Source organism: Pelecanus crispus, chromosome 18 (genome assembly GCF_030463565.1).
Source record: "Pelecanus crispus isolate bPelCri1 chromosome 18, bPelCri1.pri, whole genome shotgun sequence".
In the NCBI taxonomy this organism is placed as follows: Eukaryota; Metazoa; Chordata; class Aves; order Pelecaniformes; family Pelecanidae; genus Pelecanus; species Pelecanus crispus.
Window position 1 is genome coordinate 1,008,274 of NC_134660.1, and position 11,770 is coordinate 1,020,043.

At 52.5% G+C, this 11,770-nt stretch overlaps 1 protein-coding gene across 2 annotated transcripts in view; it reads right to left on the reverse strand.

Annotated features, from left to right (window-relative positions):
• IGF2BP1 (insulin like growth factor 2 mRNA binding protein 1) overlaps nt 1-888 on the reverse strand; it is a 28,863-nt gene extending 27,975 nt beyond the window's left edge. For both annotated transcript variants that reach the window (XM_075722663.1, XM_075722662.1), the window contains exon 1: nt 714-888. In XM_075722663.1, the coding sequence (XP_075578778.1) occupies nt 714-888 (175 nt within the window). The remainder of the gene's footprint in view (nt 1-713) is intronic.
• Between the last annotated feature and the right edge of the window lie 10,882 nt (nt 889-11,770).

Here is an 11,770-nt window from a genome sequence, read left to right on the forward strand (position 1 = left end):
CCTGCAAGAAGTCCTTCGGGCAGATTTCTTCGCCCCCCATTAAAAGGCTCAAAAATTGTAACTCCATGGCAGAAATGGATTTCTCTTTGAAAATGGAGTGGGTTCCTGTGCTGCTGGGTTATTATGATGAATTTTTTTTTTTTTTTTTTTTTTTTTTTGGAGGGGGGGAGAAGAGGGGAAGAGCCCGGCGGGCGGCGGGGGGCGCCCGGGCCGAGGTGGGGGTGGGAAAAAAAAAAAAAAATTCAAATATTTTAAAAATTCTCTGTTCCCGGGGAGCTTTTTCTCTCCGTGCGAGCAGCATGGCGACCTTCGCGCTACTCCACACATCACATGCCCCAGGAAACCCAGTTTCAAATCAAAATGGCCAAAGTCCCAGCCCACCCGCCCGGGCCGCGCCGGGACCCCCGCGCCCAGCCCGCCGCGGCCTGCGGGGAGGGGGGGCCCGGCGGGGCGGGGGGCTGCGGGGGGGGGGCGCGCTTTGCCCCCCAACGCTGCTTTTTGGGGTTTTTTTTGGGGGGGGGGGGGAGCAGCGCTGGGGAGGGAAAGCGGGGTCCCGGCCGCCGCCCGCTGATGCAAGCCCCGACGGGGCGCGACGGAGCGCGGGGGGGGGGCGCCTTGGGGGGGGGGCGCTGAGCCCCGGGGGGGTGCGCAGCTCTCTGGGGAGGGGGAGAGGAGGGGGAGGAGGGGGAGGAGGGCGGGATAACGCCGCTTACCCGAAAAAGTTTCGATGGCTTTCATGGCCCACTGCTCGTCGGGGCAGTCCACAAAGGCATAGCCGGCCTTGACCAGGAACTGCCCGCTGAAGGGGATCTTGTGCTCGGCGAAGACTTTCTCCAAGTCGGCGGGCGTCACGCTCTCGTTTAGGTTCCCGATGTACAGCTTGTTCATGGTGGCGGCGGGGGGCGGCGGGGGCGCGGGGGCGCGGCGGGGCTCGGAGCGCGGCTCCCGGGGGGGCTCCACCGGGCTCCGGCCGCGCTCAGCCGCCCCGCACCGCGGGCTGCGCTCGGGGCTCGCTTGGCCGCTTGGCTTTTTTTTTTTTTTTTTTAAAAAAAAAAAGAACCCCCAACCTCTTTTTTTAGGGTGTTTTTTTGCCTATTTTTTCCCTCTTTTTTTCTCGACGGATTTTTTTCCTCCGGGGCGGGGGGCGGTGGCTGCCGGAGGAGGGGGGGGTCCGAGGGGAGGGGGCGGCTCCGGCGGCGGGCAGGGCGGTGGCGCCGGCCGCGGGGGCCCCCAAGTCGGCGGAGTGGCACTGGAGTGTCACCGGACGCCTCTCGGCAGCCGGGCACCGCCTCTAAATAAAACCGACCTGGAAAATGAGTGAAAATGTTTGCTGGAGGAAGCCACGTGGTGATGCGGGAGGGCCCGGCCCCCGGGGGGAGGGGCCGGGGGGGGGGGAGGGGGCGGCCGCCACTTATTTATTTATTTTAATTTAAATACTACGTTATTTACCTCCACGCGCACCCCCCTTCCGAGCGGGGGGCGCACCCACCCCCGGCCCGCGCGGGTGTCCGTCCGTCCGTCCGCCCCCCCCGCCCAGCCCCGTCCCGTCGGAGGCACTTTCCCATCTGCTGCAGCCCCCCGCCCCCACCGCGCCCCTCCCCCCACCGCGCCCCTCCCCCACCCCTTTCCCCCGGTGCCTCAATGGGATTTTTCTGGGTGTAAAAAACTTCGGCATCAAAGGGGCCGGGAGGTCCCCTGGCGCCAGGGGATTGGGGATGGGGCGGGGGGGGGGGACGGGACCCGGCCCGCCCGCGCCCCCCGGGGCTGGCCCGGCCCGGCGGGCGGCGGGGGAGCCCCCGGGGGGGTTATTGTCCCCGGCATTGTTTTAAGCCCTTCATGTGCAGCCCCGCGGAAGCCTTCGGGGAAGGTGGCGGGGGGTGGGGGGGCTCCTCCCGGCACAAAAGGGCCCCACGGGGGGGGCCCTTCCCCGACGGGGCCTGAGCCGGGGGGGGGGGGGCCGCCCCGTCGGCAAAGCGGCGTGTGCGGAGCAGCCCCCCCGCCTGCCTTCGCTGCAGACTTTTTTATTTTTAGGCTCAAGATGCGTTGAAAATAGCAGCGAGCCCCCCCCCCCCCCGCGGCCCCATCCCCCCCCCCCGCCTTCCTGCCCCTCCGACGGGGCGGGCGGGGGAGCCCCGGTGCGCGGGGGGCTCGGCCCGGGATGCTGCGGGCGGGGAGGGGCGGGGGCGGCCGCCGTGTCCCCCCCCCTCCCCCGCTGCAAGCCCGGGCTCGGTCCGGCCCCGCCGTGCGCTGCTGCGCTCCGGGACCCCCCCGCCTGCCCCGCTCTGCCCCCCCCCGCCCCGGGGAAAATGCGAAAAAAAAATTTTAAAAAATTTAAAAAAAAAAAAAAATCCCCGAGCGGAGGATTTTTGCCCATGGAGGGGAAGGCTCGGCTCAGGGCTTTCCGGGCGCGGCTCTCCCGGGCAGCTCCGCGCTCCCTGCGCGGCCGCGCAGCCGGCTCCGCGCCCCCCCCCCACCTTTGGGGGTGACCGCGCTGGGGGCGGCCGGGACCCCCGGCAGATTCGGGGGTTCCCCCGCTGCTGCACGGCTGCTGATGTGCTGGGTTCTCTTGCTAAATATTTTTTATTATTAGGTAATTTTTTTTTTCTTACTGTTTTTCTCCCGGCTGAGGAAGAGCCGAGGAGAATTTGTTAGTAAATAAATCTGATGTTGCTCGGGAGTCCGAAGTTGTATAAACCTGAAGAAATAGATGCACGTGCCCGAGGACATTGCTGTGTGCTCTGTGCTACAGCCTCCTAGGAAACACATTAAAATGAATTATAAAAATCCTGGGAAACGGTCATTTAAAGCAAAAAGCCTGTAGCTTTCCCTCCTGTATCCGATCCACGCTGTTACCCCGGGATCTTTGCCTTAAAAACATGTAGATGCTGCTCACCAGGGAAAGTTTGGTTCCCATCCTTCCAGCTGCATTACTTGGCTCTCCTGAAAGTACCAAACCAAATCAGCCAGAGGAGTCTTTGTAGGAGCACTGCTGCGTCCATGTGCGTGTTCCTGAGGCTTCCAGGGTGTAATCCAAGCTCAGAATTCACAGGTGAAAAGAAGAGAGCAATGAAATTGGGAAATAAATTTCCTGCAGCTCAGAAAGTGCACTTCAAGCCTTCCCTGGCTGAAAACTTGAGCGTGCACCTTCCTCCACTGGTACGTGTCCCCCACAAACACAGCTAAAATAAATGATCCACTATCTGCTTCGGATCTATTTCTGATCCTGGCCAGAATACTTTTGTTGTTGCTTTTATTGGTTTGCCCAGTACCTTCCCCATGTAACATAATCCTCTGCAATAATGAAATGAAGGAAACCAACAACCTAAAAAAAAAAAAAAAAAAAAAAAAAAGGAAAAAAAATCCAAACAAAGAGGGAAGTCTTCAATTTAGGTCTGCAACAAGAAAGGCTATCAGTCAACCTCCTTCCCCTCGCTGGAGCATTCCAGATGCAAGGTATTTGGAGAATGCAAACAGCAGAGACCGAATCACGGCTGTGGGGGGCACAGAGCTGCAGCCACCCCTGTGCAGGAGCGGGGCGAGGGTGCCCCGGCTGAGCCAGGGCAAAAGCAGCTCTGCAGAGTCCCCCCAGAGGGAACCAGCTCGCCCCTCGCTGCTTCCACTGCTCCCAGCAACTGCGCCAGGAACCCAGTGGCATTTCTGGAGCCAGAAGGGCTGAGCAAGAGTTCGTACCGGGCGCTGTCACTTGTAAAACCCTCTGTGGCCTTCCCCCCCGCCCAGGATGTTCTCAGATTGGGTTGGAGCTTGAAAAATCACTCTGAGGGGTTTATTTTTGTGTGTGTCTGAGAGTTTACAAACATTTTCAAATTTTACTGCCCCGCTCTCCTATCAACGCAAAGCTGCTTCTGATTTTATGCATAAAATCTGATTTGGGCAGAAGTTGTTTTTTTTTAAAAGATTTAAATCTTTGAGTCAGGCAGAAATGGTCTTAATGAGTTTTTACAATTTATCTACAAGTTCAAATAAATATTGTCACCACTTAGGACTTTGGGGAAATTTCTTAAGGGAGAAGGTTGAAGCCGGGTGGTAAATAATGCAGCTAAGATTTCACTGAAATGGGGATTTCATACGAAAGGGTGTAATTACTGCAGTCTGCTGCAGTGTTGTTGATCTGAGGCAGAAAATATCTAAAATAGAAATAATCTTTATGACAGATTAGCAGTAAACAAGAACAGATTATATTCTGTTATTTTTCTGCCACGTATCATTTGAATCTTTCTTTAATTTGTTTTTTGGTGTTTTTTTTTTAAATCTCTGGTGATATTACTGGTATTTAATTTGGACAACATTAAAGATGCACTTAGAAACCCCATAAAACTTTGAAAAAGTCTTCATTTTCAAAAGTTTGAAAATATGTATTAATTACTATCTAATAAATATGGGCTGAAAGTTTTCAGTAAAATGCACAGGTCATAAAGAAAAAAAAAAAGAATTTTGTTTTCATAGAATCTGTTTCAATCAAATCTCAACTAGCAGAAATAATCTGAATATGGAGCAAGCCTGTCCTTAAAACATAGGTGAAAATTCAACAGAATAAGGAGAGTGAGGGTTACAGTTGGGAAATATTTCCCTTTACTTAAGTGGAATCCCAGTTTAAACCACCTTTTGTTCAGTTTTTATTATGTGGAAAATATTCATGACTGGAAAAAGCAGCTCATATCTAAGAAGATCCAGTTGATTAAAGCTTGTGTTGATAAATTTGTTAAGAATCAAGCTTGCTATGAAATGAATAGTTTGCTTTAAAACAAAATTAGGGTTTGAAGTAGATTATTAATAACCCCCCGGTTCTCTCTGCATTTCAAACACCCTCTTGGCATTTAAATGATGTTTTGTTCAAGCTGAGGAGCAGGGGAGCATCCCCAGCCCCAAGGAAGGGGCTGAGCCAGGGAAATGCCCCCCTGCTCCCTGAGGGGTGGGAGGCTCAGAAGCAGCAGTGCTGAAGATGGAAATGGTTAAACCTGCAACTTGCTGGAAGAGCTGCCTATTCCCTAAACATTTTAGTGCTTCAGTTAAAAACAAAGCAAATACTGCAATAAACTCTGGCTTCAAAATCGACTCACATCCTGAAAAATCCTTTAGTTCTGGTACTAAAGAGCTGGAGTCTCTTTAAAACAAGCCCAACAGAAAACCACAACCAAACAACTCTTTGCTGCTCCTCTGCATCTGCTGCTCCGCAGTTTCTGGGCTCCCAGCAGAGCGGGGTGCTCAGCTCCGCTCAGGGCTGGGGCTGGTTGCGCTTCCCAGGTCTCCTGGAGCAGCAACCTGAATTCCCCGTTGGGGTCTGCAAACACACAGAGAAATGTTCCAACTGCAACCAAAGCAAGCTGCTTTGCACAGATTTCGAGTTTTCCCCCACAATGCAAACGGTTAACGTTGGGGTTTGCAGTCATTTTCTTTGGGTGAGCGGTACACTCGAAACGCGAGGAAAGGAAAATGCGTATCAGAATGAGCCCTGAAATGTTGCTGTTCAGATAGTCCCTTTAATTTTCAATTTTCCCCCAAATGAATATGCCACCACTTCTTTCTAGCAGATCTTTCTAACCTGTCAATTTAGTTTTTCTTCCTCAAAAACCACCGAGAGCAGCTGGACAGATACCTGGGGCAGCCATTTCTCCTACAGATGGCTGGAGGGCTGAGGGAAAGTTTTGGTCTTGGTACAATGATAAACTAAAGTAACGTGGTCGAGAGAGCATCGTGGGGGATGAGTCCTGCCGTTGCTGAACTCCCCCTGACCCTATTTCAAGTAGGAGCTGATCTTTTGAACCCCCCTCCAAACATTTGCAGCACTTATAAAGCACAGATTAAATGTTTTCCTTTCAGTAACTGTAGGTATTTGTATCAGATTTCCTCCAGTCTGAAATAAATGCATTTATATCAGATTTATGCTCCGTGAGGACAAATTTGGGGGCCCTATAATTTCGAGTCACCGTTTAAATCCCCCAAAGAACAGCGGGCTCTCCAGCACTCGCTGCTTTTCATCCCTCCACTTTTTAAACTCCCTGTAGCAGGAGGCAACGAAAGGCTCAGCCCCTAATACCGTTGCATTTTTGCCTAATTCTTTATACCCAAAACAAGTGTAACCCGGGAGGTGGGAAGCTGCGCAGCAACACTTTCTGTTGTGGGTCGCTTTAAAAAATATAGGTCATTTCACAATCGAAACCTTGACCCATACCCCACCGCCTGTGCCGGGGCACCAGCACTGCTGGGCTGCCGGAAAGGTGATGTTAGGAGAGCAGCAAGGGCACGAGATGGAAATAATTTCACGTTACTGAACCGGCCACTTGGGCAGGCGCCTTGCCGTGGACCAGGTTGTCTAGCTTCTCGTCCCGCTGGTACAGACTTGGGATTTAGCGGGACTGATTATTTCCTCTCCTTTCCTGCAGCTCCACCACTCCAACTTCCCCAGCTGGTTAGTTCTGGCTCTATCTTTGCTCAAAGGGGGAATAAAGGATGGTTTTCACATTAAGATCTGCCGCAAGGTAAAGCACTAACAGGGTAAAGCACAGGTAGTTTTAATGCTAGAGCAAGTCCGGATCATCCCTCCAGCCTCGGGAAGCAGCGACAGTGCTCACTACCCAGAGGTGAAAGTTGCAGTTGTGAGATTTTATTTTTATATGCAGCTCGGTGGTCCAAATCAATCTTCCCTGCACGGATGTTACAGGTGCTGTCGTGGGCTTTTTGTTACAGCAGTTACTGTCCTGTAGGTCCCTGCTCTGGGGGGGTACGTCAAGCATTTCAGAAAAAAAGAAACAAGCAGAGCGTGCAACAAGGAGAAGTCCATCCTCTCCATGTTTTGTGGTTCCCATTTTTACTTGTTGTGGGTTTTTTTTTCCCCCCCCAGAAGAACCGGCAATCAGGAAGGCTCTGAGCCAGCCATCCCAGTGAGATGAATTCATCAGGAACAACCGCTGGAGCCTTAAAAGGCCCTAGGGTTTGTTTGCAGTTAAAAGGGAGTATTGCCATTTAAAAACATATCTGGTATTTTGCCATCGTGAAAAAACCTGTTCCATTCCCGCAAGCGCTGGAGGGGGAGGCAGGTCTGAACCCAGACGAGCGGACGAAGCGGTGTTCCTCACGCCAAGGGTGCCCTGTAAATCCATCCAGCCCGTCACTCCTGTGCCCAGCGCAGCTCGACGTGACCACTGGGCAGGGTTAGGCACGAGGGATGGGACGAGGAGCCCGACAAACCCTCGCTGCCTTCAGCTGGAGCCAACGCTGCTTTCGCCAAGTCTGAACCTCCTGGCAGCGTCCTGGCACCCGGGATGGGGTGTGCGGTTTCCCCTCCTGACAGCACCAGCCTTTGCTGCACGAGATACAGAAGATGCCGTACGGCAGCCGAGGCTGCGAGCGGGCAGCGGGACCCCAGGCAGCCCGGGAAGCGGGGGGAAAGCTGGACACGGGCTGAAAGATGCTCATGTTTAGGACTTGTGCTCTGCAAAGGTGCAACAGGATGAGGGAGAATAAAGCACGTGAGAGTTACCTTCTGTGAGACGTTGCTGGTATTTTGGGGAGAGAAATGAGCTCCCAAGAAAAGCTTCGCGCCTCTGTGCCTTTGACAGCAGCAAAGCTGAGTTAAGAACAGAATCGGTCCTGAATCAGGACCGGAGTTTGGATGATACTCCAATGCCTGTGATTTCAGGGAGAGGATGGGGGTGAAGAACTTAAAATTCCCTCCTTCATCTCTCCCTGTGATTTGAGGAGTGGAGCAAATGCTAACACTGATCAGTCGTAGCCGGATACAGTTGGGAAGCTCAGATCAGCCTAATGCTTGCACAGAAAATGGAGCAGAAAGCGTTACTTGCACCTGGGACGTGCAACACCTGAAATCTGTCTCTGGCAGAGCTGAGGTGCCCTGAGCAGTGCCACGCAGAACAGCAGCCGAAGAGCGCTGCTCCAGAGGGAAAGGGAAAATCTTACCACATGCGCTGGGAATAGGAGAGAGGTGTAAATTGTGCCACTGAAGGCGAGACCTTAGATCTAAACACTAAGAAATTTCTTGGGAAGTTTGCAGCATTTTCATTTCTGAAAACTTTTGGGAATGGATCAGACTCGTCCATTCCGAGAGATTTAAGCAGAGCTGAGGCTGTCTGGGAGCCGGGGAGGGAATGGATGACCTCTTAAGGTCACTTCAAGCCCTATTTTCCATGATTACAGGGACATCTAATACTTGAAATGCTTTGTAATCAAAGTTGCCCTTGAGATGTTTCGGCGTCTCAAAGCAGAGCAGAAGGACCATTTCAGTAACGCAGCTGTGATCTTCCCAACGCATTCCCAAATTCCTGAAACACCAACTCCTCGAGTCAGGTCTGCTGCGGAGAAGAGCAGAGCCCGCTCACTAAGCACTGTGTGGCAGGGCAGGACGAAGCAGGGCAGCCCTGGCTCTCCTGTTTAATTTGCAGGGAGAAAAATGCCGCGGCTGGGTGAAACCTAAGCTAAAGCGTCCTCTGTCCCAAGCCGGGACCCAGCTGAAGCTTGTGAAACGACTTGTGTTATCGGCGAAGGCAGCAGACCACAGATAACGCTACGAGGGCAGCGCTGCCGTGGCTGCGGTGGGCTGAGGCTGGACAAGAGCAAGGTTTGCATCGCTCATGGGACCCTCTGCTACCCGGGAAAAAGCAGCTGCGGGCACGTGGCACGAGGTCAGCACGTCGCTCGTCGCCTCTGCGCTTCCCAGACCTGAACTGGCACGCAGAGGTTCAGCGTTTTAGGCATCGATCAGTGGATATCACGCGGACAGAACAAAATGCAGACAGTGCCCACCTGCCTTTGGAAATAACATCTGCATGTCCAGGGTTTTTTTGTTTGAAAGATTATGAGAAATTTCAGAGTGATGCTGCTGTCCGAACTGCATCACGAGCAGATGCCCTGAAATAACCGTAACTGTGAACCCTGGGTCAACATTTAATGTTGCTGGATATTTATTTCACTCTATTAACTTTATATCCTACAGAGGCACTTAATGAGAGGAAAACAAATAGGTTGCACTTTGGAGAAACAAGATAGCCGAGTTGGCTGGCAGTGAAGTACCCAGAATACATATAATAAAGAAACCGGGGTAAACTATTCCATTTTATCGATTAGCAACTGTGCTAGGAGTGTAAATTGGTTACTTGTAACTATTATAGTGCATCATTTATTACAGCAGGCACGACGCTTCTGCATGGGCGAAAAGCTTTCGGAGACCCTGGCATGCTTGTGCGCTGCTAGCTAAAAGACGAAGCCACGTGCTAAGTAGTTCCTGTGAAAGCAGTAATTACTCCCTAATAGCACCGAACTCTTAATCTACCTTAACAATGTCCTTCTGAGCCTTTATCTCAGTGCAATATAGATGCAACACTTTTTGCTGGAGAGGCTGGTTGTGCTGGGGAGTTGTATAACCCGGAGCAGCAAGAGCTCGCCTCTGCCAGCGCCGGGGTAAGCTGGATGCGGTTCGTTCTCCGCTCTGTGGTCTCCCGGTGCAGGAATACAGGTAGGGGTTGAAACCAGCCAGTATCCGCCTGCGTGTCGCAGCGGCGCTTCTCAGAAAAGCAGAAAAAAAACCGCTTTTTAGAAAGGAACTGCAGAATGGATAGCCTTTGTGTGGAGACACGTACCTCACCACGCTGGATTTCTGCACGTGTTTGGGACAGGATACACCGGGGGCACTGTGCCAGCACAGCGAAACCCTCTCCCACGCTGAAACCACCGACACCTCAATTTTGCCATTATTAGTGCAATCCCACTAAGGGCTGCTTCTTGCTCAGCCCTGTCAACCAGAAATCCTACTTCTTTCCCACACAAATCCCTGATGTAGCTGAGCCAGCACAAACCTGGGAGGATGCACACACATCCCTCCTGCATCCAGGTGTGCGGGTTACTGCTCCAAGCAGCTCTGCTGAACCCCCCCGGAAAAAAAAGCTAGAAGACCAGAGGGGAAGGTCATAAGTTGGGTAACCTCCTGCAGAAGTTCAGGCTGCTTGGGGGAACCAAGCTGCGGACAGGACTGCGCTCTGCAAGCCAGCACGGCCGCCACGGGCACTGCTTCACTTCGGCAACGATGTGAGCGGAGCTCAGCTGGGGGTTAGGCTGGCACAAACGTAATCCTGCCACAAACGTAATCCTGCCCCACTCCTTCAACAGATCGGAGCCGGGTGTGACGGGGATCCCGCAGCAGCGGGCGCACACCTGGTAGCAGTCCCTGAACAGGATTTACATATTAAAATGCAACGGGTCCGGTCCCCCCCGAGAGACGCGGGGGAAGCGGGGCAGGTCAGACACCGGGGAGAATATCTTCCCAGGCACGTAGTCACAGCAGAGCTGATGGGAGGTGGATTTACCCCTTGGACTCTGATGGCACAATTAACAGCTGCAGAACATCTGCTCTCCTGGCTCCAGCTGTGCAAGGGCAGGGGGAGGTGGTGGCCTCGCTGACCCATGTCCCCAGTAGCTACAGAGCCACAGGGAAACACTCCATCACTCACTCAGGACACAAAAAGCCCAAATGGGTGCTCAGGTCCAGCTGCTCTCCCTCAGCCCACGTAGGCGGCTGCTGTGCCACCACCCTGCACCTCGTTAACCAATGCTGCCTCCCCATTTCCTACCAGTTTCCTGTCTGCCACTCCCCACCCAGGTTTCCTCCTCTTAGAGTGCACATTTTGGGGCACAGATGCTGTTTTCAGCATTTGGGGTTTGCACAAGGAGTTGCAGACCACAGTTGGGATGCCCAGACTTGATGGTGACAAAAATAACAATGATGGGAGTATTGATTTTAGCCAAGTTGTTCCTCCTGTAAGAAAGAGAAGGAGCGGAGCGGATCTCTCCAAGATAGCACTTACACTTGGCCAAAGAAAAGATGGAAATTAAGAAAGCTTTCACCATAGAAGGAGGTGCTACGTGGAATTAAGGTTTAGGCCAATGCCATATGTATTACACCCACAATTCATGTTCATTCTTGATTTTGTGATACAGTAATGTTTAATTGCCATTAATGTAAACATATTTTAAAAGGTTATTTTCCTGCTCTGTAGGTCAATGGACCTAATGAAGCAGCTCTAAGTGGGTTTGAATTGCTTTGATTAGGTGCTTGATTTCCTGTTTACCTCATGGAAGGGGGTTTGGTCCTGCACAGCTAACGCGTATAAAAGCCCTGAAGGGTCTCCTCAGCACCAGAACTAGCCGAAATCCTCCAGGCAGCTTCAGAGAAGGAGAAAGGTAAGCAGCTCTATGTCTGTCAGTCTCTCTTTCTAATTTTTTTACTCTTTTTTTTTTTTTTTCCTGCCCAAGATAACTGTGGGAGCGAGCAGTGCTTGCAAGTGTCGGGCAGCAGCCGTGGCAGAGCAGGAGCAGCCCGTCCCCTTGGCCGAGTTTTGCCCAAAGTGGTACAAGCGTGGCCGTTCCCTTGGTAGCTTTGGCAGAAAAGACCCGCAGCACGGTGCGTGATGGGCTGTGAAGGGAAGGACCGACATTTGAGAGGAGGATTCAGCACGTGGCAAATGTCAGGCTGGGATCTGTACCTACATGGGGAAATGAGGAGAAATTGGGTTTTAGTTGCTTTTTGGGACCTCCCAGCTATGGATAAAGCAGGGATAACGCTTCTTCCAAAGCAGACAGTATTGCACAGGGGACTGGAAGACCTTCATGTTGCAAAGATCCCATCAGTCGCTCCTCCTTTGGTGAAGAAGTCAAATCGTGGGATCGAAACAGTGCAGGTATCACAGCAAACTCCGTGCCAGACAGGGCTAGCAGAGCTCGACTACTCCAGTTCAGTGTCAGA